The following is a 22,056-nucleotide window of genomic DNA, read 5'->3' on the forward strand; positions in this document are numbered from 1 at the left end:
GGCAACCCTCACACTGTCCCTTTAAGGTATAAGTGCACAAAGAACATGGGCTCAGTATGTCCAGCCACGTATGTATTCCCATCACACGTACACTCTGAACACTGGGATGGTCCATTCTGTTAAAATCAGTGATGTACCACCCACATCCCAGGCCTCCTACTGCCACTTCAGCGCATGAGCTGACACAGGGCACAGTTTCACTTGTAAATTACATTTTCCAAATGAGGGGCTGCTACTTTAATCTGTAAATTGAAGGCAATTGTTAGACTAATCCACAAGAACCTTTCTCATTTTTGACAGGTTTCAGAGTAACAGCCGTGTTAGTCTGTATTCGCAAAAAGAAAAGGAGTACTTGTGGCACCTTAGAGACTAACCAATTTATTAGAGCATAAGCTTTCGTGAGCTACAGCTCACTTCATCAGATGCACATCTGATGAAGTGAGCTGTAGCTCACGAAAGCTTATGCTCTAATAAATTGGTTAGTCTCTAAGGTGCCACAAGTACTCCTTTTCTTTTTTCTCATTTTTGGAATCCTCCCCCCTGAATATTCTCCCCAACACTCACCAGCCTTTTGCAAAGAGTGGGCAAACTAAACTCAGCATTGCTGCCACCTGTTCCTAATCTCCCTGGCACTAGGACTGAACAAAAATAATTAGCAGCTGCCAACTGCAGCCCTCTCAATTAAGATGCTAATCAAAGGAATTAGCAGGAAAGTGAGATGAACCTGTCAATAAAGCTGGCTTTGCAGCCAGCTTAACTAGGCCTCTTTTAAGATAAAGTTTTGTTGCTTTTTTTTTTAAAGTTTAGTGTTAGTATTAAAGATTCTTGCAATGGACCTCAACCCAGGTAAGGAGAGATACTTAAACAAAAATTCTGAATTTGCATGCTTCTTCCTTGTTTATCTTTTTGTCTCCACTGAATGTGAAGTCAAAGTTCTGATCCCCTTTGGTACAAATGAATTCTCTTAGGTATCAATCTGTGTCACTGTTATTTTCTTACTAAACTGTAGCCTCTCTGGGAAGGGGCTGAACTTGGTTTCTCTTGGTGTATTTAAAGGAATTTACTTAACCCCCTGAACTCTTTTGGCTTGATGAAAAGCTCTGAGCTCCACTCAGGGCAGCCTGTGGAGAAGCTGGTGTACGGAGCTTAGCAGGCTTAAGAGAGAAATGGTCTAAACTTCCTGGAGTCTGGCTAGTGTTCAAGAGGCCCTTAAGCATCTTCATGTTGCTCTGATAAATAACATTACTAATTGTGCCTCCTGATAGGAAGCAGAATGGCTGTGTGGTTAAACATTGGACGGGGCACTCTTGGGTTCTCTTCCTAGCTTGCCCCTAGGCTTTTTGTGTGACCCTAGATCACGCAGACTCTGTGGCCTCGGTTACCCACCTGTAAAATGTAACTGATACTGCTTCCTTTGCCTATTTAGCCTGTCAGCTGGAGGTGTGATTTGCAGCTCATGTAGGCATACCGGTGCTAGCTTTCCTCTAGCTAGCATGCTGGAAGTACTAGTGATGACCCAGCAGCATGGACTGCATAAGGCTGCCTGGAACTCTGGGGAGGTACTTGCATTACCAACCCATGCTGATACCTGCACCACCATATCCTTACAGCTATTTTTAGCCACATTTGTTAGTTTAAAGCTAGCGCAAATATGTCTTCCCAAACTTCAAATCCCACCTCCAACTACAGTGTAGACGTACCCTGTATGTTTGTACAGTGCCTAGCACAAAGGAGTGCTGGACTTGTAGACGCTACTATAAAAACTGGTTTGTCCGTTCTCCACCTGGGAATTCACTTTAGCTTTCCTGATAACTGTGGTGAGTTAAACGGGAGATTCATACTGGTGCTTGGTTACAAGTAAACAACCTCTTCAATTTACTCTTCAGCTAAAGTAACAAAAGTGGCCAGAATGTCCAGGATCTTTGACCACAAGACCAGAGCTAACCACCCGCCAACTCTAAGCATGGTGATTGAAGCTCTGAAGGCCCAAAATGAGAAAAAAGGCACCTCTGTCATAGCCATCAAGCGCTACATCCTTGCCAAGTACCCAGCTGTTGACCCAATAAGGCTAAAATACCTGCTGAAGAAGGCCCTGACTAAAGGTCTTGACCATGGCTACCTGATCAGACCCCAAAACTCTTTGGCATTAGGGGCAACTGGAAGGTTCAAGGTGAGTGAATTGGCTTTCTACAAAGACCACCTTCAGTGGAAATTTTCTGCTAAAGAAACTGTAGCTTTAGGCAACAGTATAGCAATTGCATGGGCTAGGGCTGTCCTACAGATAACTGGGTGGCAGCACACTTTGCATTGTGGGATGTGCCCCAAATGTTCTCTGAAGCAGTATTTCAAAGAGGAGGCTGGATGGGTGACAACTCTGGGCTAGGGAATGTGGCTTTTTTTGTTTTTCTTCCCAGTTCTTTAAATGGACAGGCAGGGTTGTGAACAGCCTCAACATCAATGGACTGGTGCCCTCCCCTCTAAGTGGGAGAACACAGTACTATTACTGAAGAGCAAACCGTAAAGGAGCTTGTTGTTGGCTATCGGTAGATGTGGTATCTCTGCCCTGAAAATATTGATTTCTTCCATGACTTGGTCTCTGGGAGGGCCTGGGACAACTAGATTTTACAATGCAGCTGGGTGAATGGGACAATAGAAAGTGAGTGCCATCCCCAACTACTCTCCAGCCTTGGCTGCAAGGCCTATTGTGATGTCGTGTTACAGAGGATGCTACACAAATTTTTACAGCCAAAGGGAAGGGCTCGTGTAAGCCACCTGCCTCTAATTCAGTTAACACTTCTCATGCCTGCGGACAAGCTTCTGTGCTTGTTTGGCCCTGGGTATAGCACTACCAAGTGTACTAAGTTGCTTGGTAGCGACCCTCAATGCACGCGCTGGAGCAGAGCAGTTTCACTGTTCTGTTCTGTTGTACTCCTAGCTGGCATCAGAAAAGCCCAAGCTTAAAAAAAATTCTAGGAAGATGGATCCAGCTGGAGAAAAGGCTCCTAAATCAGAAAAGAAGGTGGCAAGGAAACCCAAAGCCAAGGTGACTGCTGATAAAAAAGCAGGAAGTAAAGGTAAGGGCTGCTTCCTTCCCCTAAACTAACATCCCCTGCTGAGATGTCAGCTGTATGCAAGGAGGTCAGACCTGTGAATTTTAATGCCACCCAAGAAGACAAATGTCCGTGCTCAGGGAGAGGGCTTCAGGATTCCCTGTACAGCAGTGAACTTGACGGACAACAGTAAGTATATAAGCTAGAATCCAAACTGCTGATTGCAGGAAGCAGTGGTGGAAAGACACCTGGCTTTGAAAACTAGCCATGTATTCTGTGTGTCTGCTGTGGGCCTGATCTTCAGAACATTTGTAGCAGCTACTGACTTCAAATGGTGCTCATTATTTCTGGAATATTGGGATCAAGGTGGGCACCCAAAATCAATGGCCAATTCTGAGAACATGTCTGGATTTATGCGTTTGCTCAGCCCAGAAGCCTGCTGCCTAGTTGCCTCCAGTTCGGAGAGTTTGTTACCTAGTCTTCCGAAAGAACACATTGACTTCAATGGGAGTTAAGAATTGAAGTGCCCTTCATGGATCTAGGCCTTAAGTGCCTAAGAAATGAATTTATCAGAGCTGGGTTGCTGCCTAAATTAGCCAGGAGCGAAATGCTGAGGAGAGGGGCTTAGGTGCCTAAGCGGCTGATGTGGTGCACCTGCCTGATGGCCCAGAGAGCGGTGCATCCCTCTCCTCGGTGAGACCCCCTACGTCTGGTCAGCTGCTTAAGTTGCCCATGCTCTAGCAGCTGAAACGCTCCGTACCGCTCGCTCTTCCGCTATTTCCCTGCGCTGTCTCTTAAGCGGGTGCTGTGCTGCCCCCATCCTATTGGTCTGCCTCCAGCCCTGCTACTGTGGGGTCTGACGGCTCTTAGGCATGCTCAGAGCATGGCCACAGGATCGGGACCTGCTGGCGATCTAGGCATTCCCATGCCTAGGTTGCGCTCGCTTTTCAGGACCTCTGGTGCTTTGGTTTAAGCAAGGGTTCCAAGCCTCTCATTTATCTGTGCTGCAACTAGACCGCTTTGACCGCGGAAACGTAAGTGCGTGGGGTATTTACCTACCAGGGTGGGGGTTGGGCAGCAGTGCCTGAGCTTTGAAAACCTCCATGGTGCTTGTTCGGTACCTAAACTCCTTAAAAATCTGCCCCTAAATCAATGGTGCAGGGTTCAAGTAGCTTGCTCTATCTTCAAGGTGGAGTCAGCATGCCAGGGCGACCGCTTTGTAGATGCGATCTGATGTCAGACCTGCGTTGATCCCACAGGGAGGCATTTTTCCTGTTAAATTAGCAGGGGCACTTCTAGGTCTGCACTAATAATACCTGAGCTTTGCTCAGAAGCTTAGGCCAGGAAGATCCAGAAACCATTAAATATCATCCTTGTATGGAATTGACAATCTTGTAAACATAAGTTACTGACTCATCCATGTCATTTCTTTCCCATCTTCTCAACAGATGCTAAGGAGGAGAAACCAAAACCTGTGAGCAAGAAAGCCAAGGCAAAATCCACTAATGTAAGTACTGGTTGCCAAATGAAGGATTCCATCTGTCTACCTTGCACAGCTCTGTGAGTGCTTCACTTGTGACCAGCTTTAGGAGCTGCTGCTGTTGTGTGTTCCTGTCTTAAGGAACTTGCCTGACTCTGTGGGGAATGTTGGAAAGGAAACCGCTTCCCGCTCTAGAGTCCTGAAGCATTAACTCTGTTCTTCAGGCTGCGAAGGAAACTGGCACTGCTTGATCGGCTGTTTCTAAAACGCATGTCTTACCATGCAGAATAAAGGCCGCACTTCTGAATTCAAAGCTGCTGTCTATAAGAATAATAAACTAAGTGGCACAGGCTTGTGGGTGACCCAATACATGCTATTGCAGTGACCTTCATCCTACTCTCTCTTGTAGGCCCAGCCCAAAGCTCCTGCTAAGCTGAAGACACCCAGTGATGCTCAAAACATTGTGAAAGGTGACAAGAAACCAAATATGAAAGAGGCATCCCAAGCCAGGGTGGTTGGGACCAAGAAAGCCACCTCCAGAGGGAAGCCAGCCACAGAAGCAGATGGTGCCTCCAAAGCAGAGGCAGAGCATGGAGACAAGATCAGGACTTCCAAAGGCAAGGGGGCAGCTCCTCGGGCCGTGGGGGCTGCAAAAACAAAGGTGGCTAAAGGTGGAAATGGGCTGACCAAAGCAAAGGCAGCTGGCGGGACAAAGAAAACCACTGCCAAAGGGAAGACTGAGGCAAAGGGCCTTGCAAAAGGCAAGGGGAAGAAGCCTGAGGCAGCCACAGGCTCCTTCTTCAGCAAAGAGAAGGATGCAGAAGGTAAAGCCTCTAGAACTGGCAGCAAGCTTAGCAAGAAAGCAACCTAGGGCTTCCCTGCACTGAAGGGACAACTGCTTTGGGTGGGGGATGGGGCACGTGTGCAGACTGGCTGTCTCCAGCCTGAGGAACACAGCCACTCTGTCTCCCGGTTCTAAATGGGCCCAAACAGGGTTTTTAAACTATGCTGAAGTGTGCTCCAGTCACTGCTGTTAACATCTCTTTTAATCTCCGGTGAACTAAGCTAACTGATTTTAATCTTGTGTCTTTTTTTTTTTCCCCCCCCCTTCAATAAAGTTACTGCATCCTAATAACTAAACCCTGTTACTGGAGTCCTGCTCCTTCCGCCTGGGGTAAGGACCTGCCAGGTCATCTTGACACACCCTGTCATAACCCTGGAAACTGCGAAGCATCAATTCCTTCTGCCTCTTCCCTCCTACCCCCTGCAAACCCAGCGAAGTTGAAACCTGAGCTTGAGCCCAGCTGTGGTGGATTCCAGCCTCGTAATTAGGACAGTGACAAATGCCAGCTGGGTGAAAGGAGCAAACTGCAAGTGTGGCAGCAGTCCAGGTTGGGGGGGAGAATCACATAGGGCTAATGAACAAAATACAGTCACGTTCTGGAACTCCATCCCTGAAACTGCGGCCACATTCTGCAGACATGCCCTCTGGCTCCAGCCAGTGTTGGGTGTCCAGCCCTCATGAACCCATAGGTTGCTGGGCTACATTCGTTATACAAACATGAGGAAAGGGCCCAAGCCATCAATCACAAATGTAGCACTGCTGTAGTGATGTTCAGCCTCTAAACGTCTGCAGCCTAGTGCTATGATTAGGGCAGAATGCCTCCAATTAAATCCTAGCTTAAGGAAGAAGCCAAGCTAGCACATGCTAGCTAGGCCTGACCCTGGGGAGGAGTGGCCTGTTGCTAAAATCCCACTTGCTAGAAGGTCTGAACTCTGGGACTTGTGTGTGTTGCCCTTCTTAGTAAGGGCACCAATGGATACTGGTGCCTGTGTGGCTTGTAATTTCTACTAGGAATAGCTCCAGGTAGGTACAGATGCCCTAGGCCCCCTTCATCTGTGTCTTTGTGCAGAGTGCAAAAGCTTGTGATGGGTCACAGTGGTGGGGGAGGGCGTGGGGTAGGTCTAACAGTGCAGCTGGCATTTTTGTGTGTGTGTGCAGAGAGGCTTTGGATAGACTCTAACTGACCTGGTCAGTGTTCCCACCTCCAGGCAGAGTAACTGCTGTTTGTCTTGTTATAGGGTTCTAGGGAGTTGAGAGAACTTTATTTCTCCTCCGCTCCCCCCATCCAATTGACTCAATGGCAAGTGGACCAATCCTTTAATTGAATTTGTATTCTCTGTGGGGGAACTCCATGGCAGGAAGGGTAGCCACTGCTCTTCCTTAACCTCTGCTGTGGTTAGTACTACTTAGCGTCACAGCACAGAGGTGGATCAGCCCACAGTCTCCTTTCCTTGTCCTTGGGGGGTGTAGGGCCTGAGCACAGTGAATGAGACGCTCTCCAGCCTTTCCTAGTGGAGCCTGCCAGCCACCAAAACAACAGAAGGCAAATGGGCTCTGCTTCCGCACCCTGTCTGTAGCTCTTCTCCACAATGTTCACTCCTTTGCTGTTCCTCCCGGTGCACGTGGAGCAGGTCCTAGTGGCGGGTTGCTTGTCAATGACTGGAGCAATAAGGACCCCGAGGAAGGAGGGTCGCCAGGTGTCCAGTTTCTGACTGGAATGTGCAGCTGACCCGATGCTAAAAGTCTGGTTACCTGCAGTAACTGGCCACTGCCATCAGGCCTGACCGAGAACTGGCTGGCTCCCAGAGCAGGCTCCAAAGTAGGTACCAGTGTGTGTATCCCCAACCTGTCTGCCCTGATTGTCCCCTCTTCAGGGACTAACCCCTCCTCCCCCTGCACTCCACTGTGCCCTGGTTTCCCTTGCTCCAGGGACAGACCCCTTGGCCTTACTGTGCCTCGATTTCCCCTCCCTGGCCCCTTGTTCCAGGAACAGATCCCTTGGCCCTGCTGAACCTTGATTTCCCCTCCCCAGGCCTTTGCTCCAGGGACTGCCCCCCTGTGCCATGATTTACCCACCCTGGCTCTAGGGAGCAACCCCCCCTGTCCTGCTGTACCTTGATTTCTCCACCCCAGCCCCTTCCTCTGTGGACTGACCCCTGCTAAAGGTACTAAACCAGTGGTTCCCAAACTTTTGTACTGGTGACCCCTTTCACAAAACTGACCATGCCCTGCCCCCACTCACTCAATTTCTTCCCCCCTCTTCTTCCCCCCCCCCCCCCGGTCGCTTGCTCTCCTCACCCTCACTTGCTCAGGGAGTTGGGATGTGGGAGGGGGTGAGGGCTCTGGAGTGGGGCCAGGGATGAGGGGTTTGGGGTGCAGGAGGATGCTCTGGGTTGAGACCAAGGGGTTTGGAGGGCAGGAGGGGGATCAGGGCTGGCTTGGGGCATAGGAGGGGGTCAGGGGTGCAGTCTCTGGGTGGTGCTTACCGCAGGCAGCTTCCGGAAGCAGCATCATGCCCATCCCTCGGGCCCCTACATGGAGCGCCAGCGTCTGCAAACGCCACCTCCTGCAGCTCTCATTGGCCGTGGTTGCGACACGCGGAGCCCGCTGGCTGCCCCTACACGTAGGAGCAAGGGGGGGATAGGCTGCTGCTTCCGGGAGTCACGTGGAGCCATGGAAGACAGGGAGCCTGCCTTAGCCCCCCTGTGCTGCTGACTGGACTTCTAACAGCATGGGCAGTGGTGCTGACCAGAGCTGCCGGGGTACCTTTTTGACTGGGTGTGCCGGTAAAAAAAACCAAACACCTGGCAACCCTAGCTGCAGCTCCCAGCCCCAGCTCTGCAGGTGAGTCCCTCCTGCCCCAGGTGGTGGGGGGTGAGAGGGGAAATCAGTGAGTGATTGGGGGTGGGGGGGAGGAGAGGTGGGGCAGGGGAGGTTCCAGCACTCATGATGGTGTGTCCGTTTTTTAAATATTACCAAGGTGGCAATGTGAGGTGTCACGGGCATTCTCAAAACCACTGCTGAGGTGCTGCCCACGGCTAACAAGCTGCTTGGAGTGCTCACTGACACCACAACCCCTGGCTCTTGGGTGCCCCAAAGTAAGAGATTTTTTTTTCTCCCCCATCTGGGTGCTCTGTTGCCTAGCTCATGACCAGGGGGCCAATCCTGCAGGGGTTCTCAGAGCATATCTATGACCTGCTACTTGGCACAAAGACAGCCAGGGCAGGCAGGTCTGGAGTGTGAGTGTGTGTGTCAAAAGTGATGAGGGGACGCAGCTGGGATGTGGGAGACCTAAGTTCAAATGCCTGCTCTACTTGATTTATGTGGAGCAGGGACTTGAAACCTGGCTATTAACTATCTTGTGTGCATGTGTCTCTTTGCATGTTGGCTACCTAGGACAGGTCAGCTGCTTAGGTGCCAGGAGTGGGCTCACAGTTGAGAACTCAGCACAGATCAATGGTAGTCAGGTGCTGTCAAGGTTCCCTCCCCGCTCTGGGGTACAGATGTGGGGACTCACATGAACCCCCCCCCCCAAGCTTATTTCTACCAGCTTAGGTTAAAAAACTTCCCCAAGGCACAAATCCTTTCCTTGTCCTTGGACGGTATTGCTGCCACCACCAAGTGATTTAGACAAAGATTCAGGAAAAGGACCACTTGGAGTTCCTATTTCCTCAAAATATCCCCCCAAGTCCCTTCACCCCCTTTCCTGGGGGGGCTTGAGAATAATATACCAACCAATAGGTTAACCAAGTGAGCACAGACCAGACCCGTGGCTTTTTAGGAAACTAAAAATCAATCAGGTTCTTAAAAGAAGAGCTTTATAATAAAGTAAAAAGTAACTCTGTAAAATCAGGATGGAAGGTAATTTTACAGGGTAATAAAAAGATTTAAAACACAGAGGATTTCCCTCTAGGCTCAACTTCAAAGTTACAAAAAACAGGACTAAACCTCCCTCTTAGCATAGAGAAAATTCACAAGCTAAAACAACAGATAATCTAACACATTTCCTTGCTATTACTTACGATTTCTGTAATTTTAGATGTATCATTTCAGTAGGAGCTGGGTTACGTGCTTGGTCTCTTTGTCCTGAGAAAGAACAACAAAGAGAACACAAACAAAGCCCACACTGGCCAGATTTGAAAGGATCTTATTCCCTTTTTGGGCCTTTTGGTCAGGTGCCAAGCATGTTATTTGAGCTTCTTAATCCCTTACAGGTAAAGGAGGGATTTTATGCTACCCTTTGCTGGATGTTTGACAGGTGCTTAAATATCTTTTGAGGATCTAGGTCTAAGCTCCTCTTTGTTCTTCTGCATTTCACTCTGGGCTAGCTTACTCATCTCCCCACTCAGCCTGGGGGCTTCTGAGGCTCCCAGCCTTACTGCATGGAGGAGAGCTAATTACCTATGTGGGGACTGTCGGGGTGCCTAAATCAGGACTGAGGAGTTGACCAGGTGGCAGGCTCTTGGGTAGATATGGCCACTGTTTGGGGCTGGCCTTAGCTGACAGGAAATGGAGGGGATCAGCGCCTTTTTATGTTTGCATGAGATTTCATAGTAGCTGAGCACTCACTCGTGTTTATAAACCGATGTAGCTATAACCTGTCTGTCATATAAATGCTTAGATATGATGAAAATATCCAGCCCTGTGCAGTAGAATGCAGCCATCTTTCTCACTTTTGGAAGCATAACATAAGGTGACCAGTGAGCAAGTGTGAACAATCAGGACACAACCTTTCTTTCCCCAGGTGGGGGTGTTCACAGTTGTGTATCTATAAGATACAGCCACTAATTGTGGAACAGTCCTGATAACAGCGGGATGTCTGAGCACCTTAGCTTAAAAACCATAGTGTGAGGGATTCTACCTCTGAGCGAGGGCTTGATGTTGGGGTATGTGATACCATGCTTCTCTCAACCCCTGTGCAAATTAATTCCTCCATGAAGGACAGGGGTGGGCAAACTTTTTGGCCTGAGGGCCACAGCGGGGTTCTGAAACCATATGGACAGCTGGGTAGGGAGGGCTGTGCCTCTCCAAACAGCCTGGCCCCCCAATCTGTCCCCTCCTACTTACTGCCCCACTCAGAACCTCCAACCCCCTCCCTGCTCCTTGTCCCCTGACCACCCCCTCCTGGGACTTCCTGCCGCCCTCCCCACAGGCCCCCTGGGACTCCCACACCTATCCACCTGCCCCCTGTTCCCTGACTGCCCTCCAGGAGCCACTGACCCTTATCCACCCACTCCCCGCTCCCTTACCATGCCGCTCAGAGCACCAGGACTGGCAGCCATGCCGCCGCGCAGTCTAGAGCACCGGGGCAGGCCAGCGGCTCTCGCAGTCGTGCTGCCTGGCAGGAGCTCGCAGCCCCGCCACCCAGACCGCTGGCGGCATGGCAAGCTGAGGCTACGGGGGAGGGGGGACAGTAGGGGAGGGGCCAGAGGCTAGCCTCCTGGGCTGGGAGCTCAAGGGCTGGGCAAGACGGTCCCATAGGCCAGATGTGGCCTGCAGGCCATAGTTTGCTCACCTCTGGTGTAGGAGACGCCATGCAGCGAGGCAACTGTTATGATGTATGCCCTGTGCAGAATTTTTTTTTCCAAATGCTGTTGGCCAAAAACTTTCCCACATGTTTGATCACCATGTTTTATTACAAAGATAAGTTTTCAAAGATTCCACCAAATAGCAGGTAAGAGAACCACACCGACAAATACATGACAAAGTTAAAAATATATTACAAAGGATCAGGGTTCAAGGCAATGCATCCAACCCTCAAGCTCTGTTCCTTCCGAAGGATTGAACCGAAGAGCATGTTTCCTTTTTTTTTTTGCTTTGGAAAATAGATTAAATTAAGCATAGGCCATAAGGCATGCTCGCCAACCACAGCACCTGGAGCAGATCCATAGCCTGACACTAATTAGCCTGTTACCTTCCCAGTGTTTCAACACAGGGATCACCACCTCATGGGAACGGCCCCTTGCACCCCTTTGTCACACTTCCTCCCTATGCTCTGACACATCTCACCTTCAGCTTCCCCGCATTGGCCCTGTGTGTATCTGGCAGCTGTTCACAGTTTTCAATGAAGAAAAATTAAGTTTTTTTTTAAAAAAAATCTCTTTCAAAATAAAATGTAGCCCAGCTACATTTGTAACATTTCTAGGCTGAAGTCACTTATTCAGCAACTACCGTTAGACTTCCACAGTGTATGTACTTTTCTGCAGTTCTGGTTAAGTCTTTCTCTTCCTTCTCCCCACCCCCAATAAAGTGTGTAATTTTTAAAATATATATAATATAAAATCAGCTGTGATGCTCCAAATCCCCATAGAAATAGTCTATACTCAAGGCATTTCTGAAACATTTGTGACAGAGGCCCTGGCTATGATCGAGCCAGGGGATTTTTTTGGTTGAACCAAAGTAGCTCACTGCCAGGTTGATTCTTAGCAAAGTGACCAGACGGCAGCCATGTGCATTGTGGAGATTCCCCTTTAAACCCTGCCTTGGGTGAGGTAGTATCTTTTTTTGTATTTTTGGGAGTATGAAAGTTTGGTGCCAAACTGGATTTGGATTTCATGGGCAGTTTGGCTTTTCTTGCATTCGTGTGCTGGCTTCTGGTATGTGCAGCTAGCGAAAGCTCCATCTCTAAAAGGGAGCCATGGAATTGTGTTGTGGTCCTTCACTGATGGGCAGCAAGGAAGCTTGTATTCCAAAGCACTGCCCTTCTGCAAGCAACATAAAGGAATCTGGGACAGTAAAGTTAGGGTGAAATTTTTCTGTTATACCAGTGTAAATCCAGCAAAGTTGCTCCAACGCACAGCAGTTACTCCAGCTTTATAGGCATGTGACTCCATTGACTTGGAGTGATTTAAATGGACTTACTCTCACTTTACACTGGGTTAACCAAGGGCAGACTTTGTCCCGCAATAGCCCAAAATAGCTGGAGTCATTCCAGCTTGCAGGAATTGCTAGATAGGCTAATTCTGTAAAAGGCGTTTGGAGTCACAGTAAATTGTCTTTGATGCTGTTTGGGCTGATACAGCAATAACCTTCCATTCATTTAAAGTCAATAGCTGTGGCCATCAGCATGCCAGACACAGCAAGACCAGAAGCTGTTTTAGGAACAGACCCATAATACCGGCCTTGATTTAGTTTATCTCCATCACAACATCCTACATTTTCACCAGGCCCAGGAGTATAACTCACAGCTGCTGATGTTCAGAGGGGTCTACCTGACACTGGGAGCACAGCTTTGGCCAATTCTGCACTGTTCCACCCGTGTAGACGCTAAATAACGAGTTAAACTCATGGGCATTACTTCAGGTTTACACTGAGAGAAGAATTCAGTTGTGGGTTGTGCATGCAGGAAGACAGGAAAGATGGTATAAAGGGAAGGAAACTTTTCCCTTTGACCCCTAATGTATCTTTTCCTTTTACTTCTAGGTAAAATTATTCCTGTGACCAGCTGGATGAAAAGTGGCTATTTAGGGGATATTTGTCAAATCTAGTTCAGTGTGTGCACAAACATCTGGGAAACTTGGGGAAGTGGGAATAGCTGCCCCGCTTTGTTCCTCTCTGACATTGTCAAATGGACAATACAATCCTTCCAGCTAGATAATTACCATTTCCGTTAGGGGTAAAGTGCTTTCGCATGTCTTGACTACTTCGGAAGCAATCTCACTGTCTAGTCCATGAGTTCCCCACCTGGCACAAGTTGCAGATGGAGTGGTTATGTTTACACATACAGTACAAAAATAAAAGGCACAAAACACGTCTAATGCAGCAGATGGTGTACAGTAAACGGAGTCCCTGGTATTTAAAACATACAGAAGTAAGAGGGGTACAGTTAAGGGAGTTCTGCAGCTGCTCCAATAGCCTTTGAAATCTCCATTCATCACCCCCTGAGGCTTCCCCGCTGCTTTGCATCCATCATTATCACTTGCCTAGACTGGGCTCTAGTCTGCAAGGAGTCTCTCTGGAAGCAGGAATGCAGGGAGTTGATGGCTGCTCACACGCAGGTTAGAGGAAAATAGTAAGTGGCACGTCTCTAGTTCCAGCTTGAAAGAGCAAATAAATTATGGGCACTATGCAGTGCAGATCAACGAAAGGGATTTGAAACGTTGTTCGGTGGCTTCTCATCCCTTGCTGGCTCATCTCACCAATGGCCATGCCCACCAACAATGTGGTGACAGAGTTACCGTAAAAGACACAATCAAATATATATCTACATGTATATATTTTGTTTAAAGGCTTGTTCCCTAGTGGACAGTGCACTACAGAGAAGGTCATTTCCAGGAGTGGGTTCAGTCCAGAGCACCCCCTAGGCCTCACTGCAGCACTCATAAATATTGTCCTCCATGAGGGCGATCACTTGCTCAAACTTGTGCTGCAGCTGTGTGCGTCTCGTGGTGGGGTTGGAGTCCAGGGCATTCACTATCTGCAGGAGCAAGAGCAGTGAAGCGATTAATGCGACATGCACCAGCCTTGCCCTTTCTGTGTTCCAAACAGGTGGTGTGGGGAAAAGGATGAACCATCTGGGCCTACTGCCCTGATGAGGTGTGGAGGAGGGGGTTATTTGCCCTGTCACTGGCCTTTTTCAGCATCCCCCCCGCCGTTCTTTATGCATTTTTGGAGCCACAGATTACTGACTGATCCAGGCTACATTTCACTTTCAGCCATCCTTGCCAAACAGTGCTCAGATCAGATGAGAATAGGTTACTGGTCTTCCAAGCAGCCAAGGGATTGGAGAGAGGGAGAGAGAGAGAGAGAGAGTGTGTGTGTGTGTGTGTAAGCTGCCACCTCAGGGCTGGGCTAGTGCACTGTAAAACAAATAGGACTGCATTAGGCCTGCTTTTTAAAGGGGGGCTCACCTGGGCCTCCTTTTCCACACCCATAGATTTGTGGGAACAATTAACTGTGGGTGGAAGTGAAGGCTCATAGACATCTAGCTATCTGATTTGCAGGTGCAACAAGGAGCCACCTACATGCTCTCATTTGCATCCACAAACACTCGCAAGAGCAAATTTCAGGCCAGAAGAAGGGAGAATGACTTGTAAATTGAGACCTGTTCTGAATTCTCTGGTGATCTGACAAAAGGGTTGAAAATGCACCTAGGTTTTAAAAAAATCTGTGACTGACTTTACAGGAAGGAGAGAGAGAGGGCTGAGAGGAGACACAGAGAGAGAGAGAGAGAGAGAGAGAGAGACTAGATAGATATGGACATCCTAGATCCTCAGCTAAGGCCATTCCATCAGTGACAAAGAACAGTCTCTTCCTTGTTCGGACTCTTTTCGGTGGGACTGAGGGCAGGTAAGATACTTGACTGATAAATCACAAAAGGACATCAGAGAGACAAGGTAAGGAAGGTAATAGCTTTTATTGGACTAACTTCTGCTGGTGAAAGAGACAAGCCTTTGAGATTACACAGAGCTCTTCTTCAGGTCTGGGATTGTTGTAATCCAGTGGCTCTATTCGGTCCATGGTTTTTAGAATCTAGCAAAGTTATGAATTTAAGCTTAAAGCATAACTCTGCTAGACACTAAAAATCATGGACTGAATAGAGAGACTGGATTTATGGTTTATTAAAACAATTTATAGCCCACTAACAACCCTCCCCCCCACAGCTACCTCTCCCACCCCTCCAGTTTCTTTCCCCCCTATGTCTGGAGGGGTGTTAATGCACCACCTCATCTTGAATAGACCCCTGAAATATGTGTTAACTACTTATGCTGAGCAATCTGTTCCTTCTTGCATTCAGCTGTGACAGTCTGAGATCGTTTCCCAGACCTGAAGAGCTCTGTACAGCTCAAAAGCTTGTTTCTCTCACCGACAGAAGTTGGTCCAATAAAAGATATTACCTCACCCACCTTGTCTCTCTAATATCTTGAGACTGAGGCGGAAGAAAATCTCCCGACAACTTACCTTACTCTTCCCGTTGTGGGAGGAGTACAGGGATTGACTGGAGAGTGAGCCGCAGTCGATTTGGAGGGTCTTTACTAGACCCGCTAAATTGACGGCTGGTGGCTTGATCTCAGAGCATTGATCCCTGCCATAGTGTAGACCTGCCCTGACATGGCTGCACCAATGTTGCATACAAAAGGACATCAGATATTTCCCCACAGTTACCTGGAATGCTGAGCACTGACTTCACCTCCTGACAAATTAAGCTGCTTACCTGAGTGCGGTATCTTTTGGCATATTTATATATTTCAGCCATGGCCACGTTGGTGTTAAACTCATTCCGATATTTCTTCATAAAAGATAAAACAAACAGGGGAGGAATATTAATCCAAATGCAGGAATCTAGTCCGTTCAACAGAAAGCAACTGGAGTAATAAAAGGCTTAGATCTGATTTGCTCTAAGTTAACACTGGATCAAAATGCTTGGACTCTTGTTTCCATCTACGTTATTCAAGCTATATGTTATACTTGTTTAGTGACTTCAGAGGCAAAGGCCAAAATTTATTCCTCTCACAAACAGGGCCCACCTCCACAGATTACATTGGGAGTGGCATTTGTTTATGCCAGGGATGAATTTGGCACCATTTTAATAATACTATATAGCGCCATTCATCTGTAGCTCTCTGTATATCCCAATTAACCCACCTGGTTGCATGTGATAGCAGCCTTCAACTAGCTGAAGGCAGGTTCCAAAGAGGATGGAGCTAGGCTGTTCTCAGTGGTGGCAGATGACAGAACAAGAAGCAATGGTCTCAATTTGCAGGGCGGGGCTAGGTTAGATATTAGGAAAAACTAGTTCATTAGGAGGGTGGTGAAGCACTGGAATGGGTTACCTAGGGAGGTGGTGGAATCTCCATCCTTAGAGGTTTTTAAGGTCAGGCTTGACAAAGCCCTGGCTGGGATGATTTAGTTGGGGATTGGTCCTGCTTTGAGCAGGGGATTGGACTACATGACCTCCTGAGGTCTCTTCCAACCCTAATATTCTATGATTCTATGAAGGGTGGGCCAGGACTCATTAAAGCTGAAGCCCAGCTGGGGAGCAGCTGGTTGGCTCTCTAAAGGGAACAAGTCGAGGGCAGAAGGGGTCTGCAGGGAGTGAAGGAAGAACGCTGTAGTCACTCTTTTGGTGGCAGAGAGCAGAGGACCAGGACACAGCAGTTGAGTTTAGCAGTTCTGATGGTTTTGGGTGTCCCTGTTGGATAGCTGGGCCTGGAGATAAAGGGGAAGAACTGGCTCCACCAGGGAGAGGCCAAACCCAAGAGCAGGCGGGTGATCCTGAAGCAGCTTAGCAGGGATAAAACTGGTAGCCATGGAGGCCTGGGGAGTTTAATGCTACCCTCTGATGCAAGGGTTGCAGTGGATCGGGAAAACAGTCAAGAGCAGGAACCAGACCTCCAGGGAGCGAGCCCTGGGAGGCACTGGCCCTATAAGAGCCTGCAAAGGGGCTGGGGAGAAAGCTTGGGGGAAAAATGGCTATAGTAGGAAGAAGTCCAGGGAGGCAGCAGCAAGGAGGCTGGTGGAGCAAACTTGGGGTTATAGGGTCCCTGGACTGGGTTTCCCTACCAGCCACTGGGAAGGTGGTAAGAGGCCCCTGAGAAGTGGCGAAGGACAACTGAAAACCCTGAGTGAAGGGCTGTAGAGATGATGCGACCCAGATTTGAGGGCCAAAGACCAGATGAAAGGTTTAGAATCTGGTTGGACTTCTTGTTATCCCGGAAAGGGTGGAACTTAATGGTGACCTGGCCAGAGGGCTGAATTGTGAGACAAGACAGACTACAGTGAGAACTGAGTATCTGTTGGTAGAGGCGCTAGGGAGGAAAAAGCCGCTATGCCTGCCCAGCCATGAGAGGGCATGCCAGCCACGTGTCAACCCTTCCACAATCTCCAAGCACATCACAGAAGTGGGTCAGAAAGAGCTGGTCGGGAAACTTCTGACAAAATATCTTTCATTGGAATTTGCAGATTTGTTAACTGAAATGCTTTTGTGGAGCTGGTTCTATTTTGATGAAGCGCCGATGGAACCCAGGCAGCAAACGTGACTGCCAGGCAGGTTTTGAAACATGCCTGGTTTCCTAGCTCACCTGCCCAGCTTCCCAGTAGCTCATCAGGCAGATTGCCTCTGAATTGGGGACCTCAGGGCTTCTAGACTCTTTGGGAAGCTGGTTCCCTGGGCTTCCAACTCCCAAGAGCAGGGTGCTTGGGTAGCCAGCAGGCCTCGGAGCCATGGGAGACCTGGCTCCCAGCGCTTTGGCAGCCTGCCAGGCAAAGTTTTGTTAAAAAAAAAAAAATCTAAATGGAATGTTTCAGTGTTCCAAATAATTTTTTTTTAAATTTGTTTCATGGAGAACATCAAAATTTTGTTTCATTCCAAATCCTCTGCAAACTGGAATTACTGTTCTCAGGCCAGCTCTATTATTCTAATTTTATAGAGGGGGAAACTGAAGCACTTAGCAGTGAAATCACAAACAAAGACACTGGCAGACCTGGGTACAGAACCCAAGTTTGTTCACTCCCAGTGCAGGGACATACTGGTCTACACTGATGTGCTTAGAGAGAGTCTTAGCTTCAGAATCAACTGTCTTTTAGTTCATCAGAATTCTTCTGTCTTCACAGCAGCACATCACTTATTCCTACCATGCTCCTCTTTAGGGCAAATAAACAGGGCCAATCCCTGACAATTTGAAGGTTGCAGCTGGAGAAAGTGGAGTTAGTGGATCTAGCTCTACATTTATATAGAGAGAGGAGAAATGATTTTTCCCTTTCTGTTCCAGCTTCAGCATTAGCAAGTATGATGCTCAGTGCCAGCGTCCTGTACTGCATTACCCAATGTCCTGTACTGCAGACAGCTGATCCCTGCCTGCTTTCCCCACAGGTAACCTATCAACCTTGTAGCCATTACGGCAGCCAGAAAAGGTGTGCTCAGCAGCCTGGAGAACACCACCACACTCCCACAACGGATTCTGTGGGGCTGCTCCTGCTCCAGCAGACACCAGTGGGTGTATGAGTAGACCTTCTTTAAAGCTACCATGGCTTTGCAGATTTCTTACCCGTGACTCCTCTGCGAGGTGTGCATTCATTTCCTGCTCACTGAGAGGTGGCATGTCGTGGATCTGTTTGTAATAGCGCTGCACTATTTTCCTATACTCTGGAATCTCCTTGGCATACAGTAGTTTATTGGTAGGTGAGTCCTAGAGAGAGAGAGAGAGACAGATGGATACTTCATTGGCTCCAAGGCTCATTCCCTGGTCATCCGGGCTTCACACTGGAAGTTTAATACGAAGTTTTTAAAACAAGAACTTCAACTGTGTTAAGGAAAAAACTCAACTTTGGGGTCCTGGTTTTAACCAGTAAGATGCACAAAATGTGTGCACAATGGCATGACTACTGTGCACATACAACGGCTAAGACTGCATGTAAATCAGGGTACTGGGTACATACATGATGAGGTGTTGCCCAAATTTACACATTCATTTTGGGCACGCAGCCTGTTTAAAAATCAAGTTCTTTATGTCACGTTGGTGGGAGGGACTGAGCTTTGCAGGTTGACATATTGGCCTTGGATTCTTTTTCATTAGAGTTTTGATTTATTTTTAGTCGTCTAAAACAATGTGTCCTGCTCACATTCTGTCTGATCGAGTACATGTAAATTAATAAAGGGAAAATAACCAACTACACTTTGTTTTGTCCAAGTGGACATTAATCATCTCATTCTCCCTGCCCAGCTATCAGGGATGGTATAGTCCCACCAGCACCTACTCAGACAAAAGTCCAAGTAAACTGGTGGGATCAAATTGATCCTCCAGGTAGTGCCATTCCTTTCAATAGCATTATCCTGGGAATGACCTGGGCCTATTACCTTTACATGGTGCCCTGAAGGTCAACAGACTGTCTGTTGGGACAAGGAAGGGAGAAAGGTCTAGACTGAATGATGCTGTACTGAGACTAGCCTGTCCTAGCCCCCAGACACACAAGTCCAGGGACTATTAGCAAGAGCACACCAGCTGACCCCAAATGTTGCAGCTACACAGGGAGGGAACGGGTCCTTCAGCTAGAAAACCAGTTAAGGCCTTCAAGGTTCATAGCAGCACCTTGAAATGCACCGGGCCATAACCAGGAAGCCAGTGAAGCCTTTAGGGCACAGTTGTAATATGGGATGTGGCTACCACTAGTAAGGGTATGTCTACAATTTTTCTGGAGGGGTAATTTCCAGCTTGAGGAGACATACCTGCGCTAGCTCTGGTGGTGCAGAATGGCAGTGTAGCTGCAGTGGTGGGAGGGGCTACCCACCCCGCATACATCCCTAGCATCTCCTACTTGGGGCAGCTGGTCCTTTCCACCACTTATGCTGCTGTGGTAGCACTTCTGTTTTTAGGGTACTAGCTAGTGCAGGCATGTTTTCTTGAGGTGGAAATTATACTACCAACTCAAAGTGGAGCCATACCCTCACTAAATGGGCAGCGGCATTCAGCATCAGCTGTAGGGTCTGTGTGGTTTCAACCCCCCAGACTGCATTTGTGCAATGCCCTGCATATTTATATAGCCTGTTTATAACACTTCCTTTACAAAGCTCAGAGGGAACCAAACTTCCTCTTAGTTATTTCTCCGTTTCTGTATGTATATGTATTATAAATTGTATGTTGGCACAGGGAGTGCATGCTAAAGTTTATTACATACACAGAATACAGATATATGTGATCTGATTCTAATCTCATACCAATTTAAACTGGGAGTAACTCCACTGAAGACAGTGCAATTACATCAGTGTAAGGCTGGTGACATACTGTATATACAGGCCACTTTACTTTTATGTGGGAGATTTATTCTTCCCACATTACTCAACGATTCCTTTTTTATGCTATTGTGTTTCTGAAAACATTTCCATCTGCTGTCTGACCCCAGCTGACCCCCCCTTCTTTAATTGACAGTTTGACAAGGACAAATTATAGGTGTTTCGTAACAGACTAAAAAATGTTCAAAACCCAAACAAACAAAAATCAAGCAGTCATTAGATCTTCCTCCAGTATTAAATCTCTCCCAGTGAAGACTTCCTGATGCTTTTAATTTAGGTGGAATGCTCTGCCCCGACACCCAGCCCCCCACAGGGTGTGCTCTGCGTCACATACTGCACCATGAGGACATGATTTACAGCACTCACTCATAAAACTTATTTATGTCAGGAAGTTTCAGATGTCAACACCAAACTCAGCGGAGCCAAAGGGAGGACAATAAAACACACGCAACCTCTCTTCCTTCTAGCTGCCTGAGCTATGGAGTTTGAGGGTGATGTGAGTTACATGGGGGTAAAACGGGTAGCAGTGAGAGGAGAACCAGGCCCATACTTTCTAGACTGTTGTATATTTACAGTCTGTTCCTTGAGTCCTTACTTCCATGATTTCAGTTAGACTGTTTGGGGGATAAAGGGCCGCAGGATTAGCCCCATAAAGACCAATAACTGTTCTGAACTACTAACATTTATCAGTGGTAAAGTGCAGAGAATAGCCTCAGCAACATAAAATCCCAAGACGACGCTAGATGCGTGGGCCTGATTCTGATGTCCCTCAAATCAAGAGTAACCCCACTGCAGTAAATGGTGTTACAGCAAGGTAAAACCACTGTGACTGAGTAGAATCAGATGCCTAGATACTAGGGTGATGGGCATATTCAAAATAGGGTAGAACTAAACTGATTAATCCTGTGTGAACTGATGGCACCTAGATCCGCCACCTGATCTTGGCAAAGTCTCTGAAGGCAAAAATACTCATTCTCGTAGCCTCATGCAGTTGTAGAGTGACATAATCAGAGCACTGCTCACCTGAACAAACCGTGACATGTCGCTTTTCGTTTTACAACACTGAAAAATGACCCCTTCTGGCAACACCACCAGAACTTAATAACGAATGATTGCTTTTCTGTAAGTGTGGCTGAACTGCCGACAGACCAGAATACCCTAGGATAGCCCTGCTAGAAATCAAACAACCTACTCAAAAGATTGTATACTCTTTAGGGCAGGGACTGTGTCTTTGTACGTCTTTGTAATGCTCTTAGCACAATGGGAGCTGATCCTGATTTCTGGCAACTATCATCATAAAAATAAATAAGACCCTGATCCTGCAAACAATTACACATGTGCTTAAAACAGAAGTAAATGTCCCTGCTCTTGTGTAAAATAAAGCACATGTGTAACTGTTTTTCAGGCTTGGGGCCTAAATAAATAATCACTCTCTCTGTCATGTTTTCAGAGTATTTTCGATAGGCCCCTATAAGGTTTCATACCTGTTTGAGTCCACAGGACTTTTCTGTACAGGACAAGCAAACCTCATGCTGTTGGGCTGAGCAACACGGACAACTTGCTTTAAATGCTGGAATATGTGCTAGGGGCAGGATGAGCGCCTCATACCAACAGTACTTATATAGCACTTGATATTGCCAAAGAGCTTTATACAAATGGATTTGTTAACCCTTTAATTCCTGAGGTAGGTTAATATTATTATCCCTATTTCACAAATAGGAAACCTGAGTGGTTAAAGCCTAAATTCCCAAAAGTGCAAGTGAACTTCCATGTAGACCTCACCTGCCCGTGGGCTATGCCCGATGCATGCATGCAAGTCAGGGTTGCTTGTGTGTGCACAGATCTATTTGTACCCAACCCTGACATTGCATGCAGGTCAGAAGTGTGTACAAAAAGGACCACACACGTGGCATGTGCACCCTCAGTTTGGGGGAGGCAAGCCCCCTGCCCTGCC

General features: G+C 47.7%; 2 protein-coding genes across 2 annotated transcripts in view; one reads left to right on the forward strand and one right to left on the reverse strand.

The window, feature by feature from the left end:
* The first annotated feature begins 830 nt into the window (after positions 1 to 830).
* On the forward strand, positions 831 to 12,861 carry H1-8 (H1.8 linker histone). Its single transcript, XM_073351288.1, has 6 exons — positions 831 to 846; positions 1,887 to 2,170; positions 2,936 to 3,074; positions 4,499 to 4,557; positions 4,940 to 5,354; positions 12,797 to 12,861. Exons 1-6 carry the CDS (start codon positions 831 to 833, stop codon positions 12,859 to 12,861), a joined length of 978 nt encoding a protein of 325 aa, XP_073207389.1.
* PLXND1 (plexin D1) overlaps positions 10,992 to 22,056 on the reverse strand; it is a 123,699-nt gene continuing 112,634 nt past the window's right edge. The window contains exons 34-36 of the mRNA XM_073351269.2: positions 18,361 to 18,501; positions 15,528 to 15,602; positions 10,992 to 13,790 (exon numbers count right to left, since the gene is read on the reverse strand). Of these exons, the coding sequence (XP_073207370.2) occupies positions 13,674 to 13,790; positions 15,528 to 15,602; positions 18,361 to 18,501 (333 nt within the window). The 3' untranslated portion in view covers positions 10,992 to 13,673. The remainder of the gene's footprint in view (positions 13,791 to 15,527; positions 15,603 to 18,360; positions 18,502 to 22,056) is intronic.

This window comes from Lepidochelys kempii, chromosome 7, assembly GCF_965140285.1.
Source record: "Lepidochelys kempii isolate rLepKem1 chromosome 7, rLepKem1.hap1, whole genome shotgun sequence".
In the NCBI taxonomy this organism is placed as follows: domain Eukaryota; kingdom Metazoa; phylum Chordata; order Testudines; family Cheloniidae; genus Lepidochelys; species Lepidochelys kempii.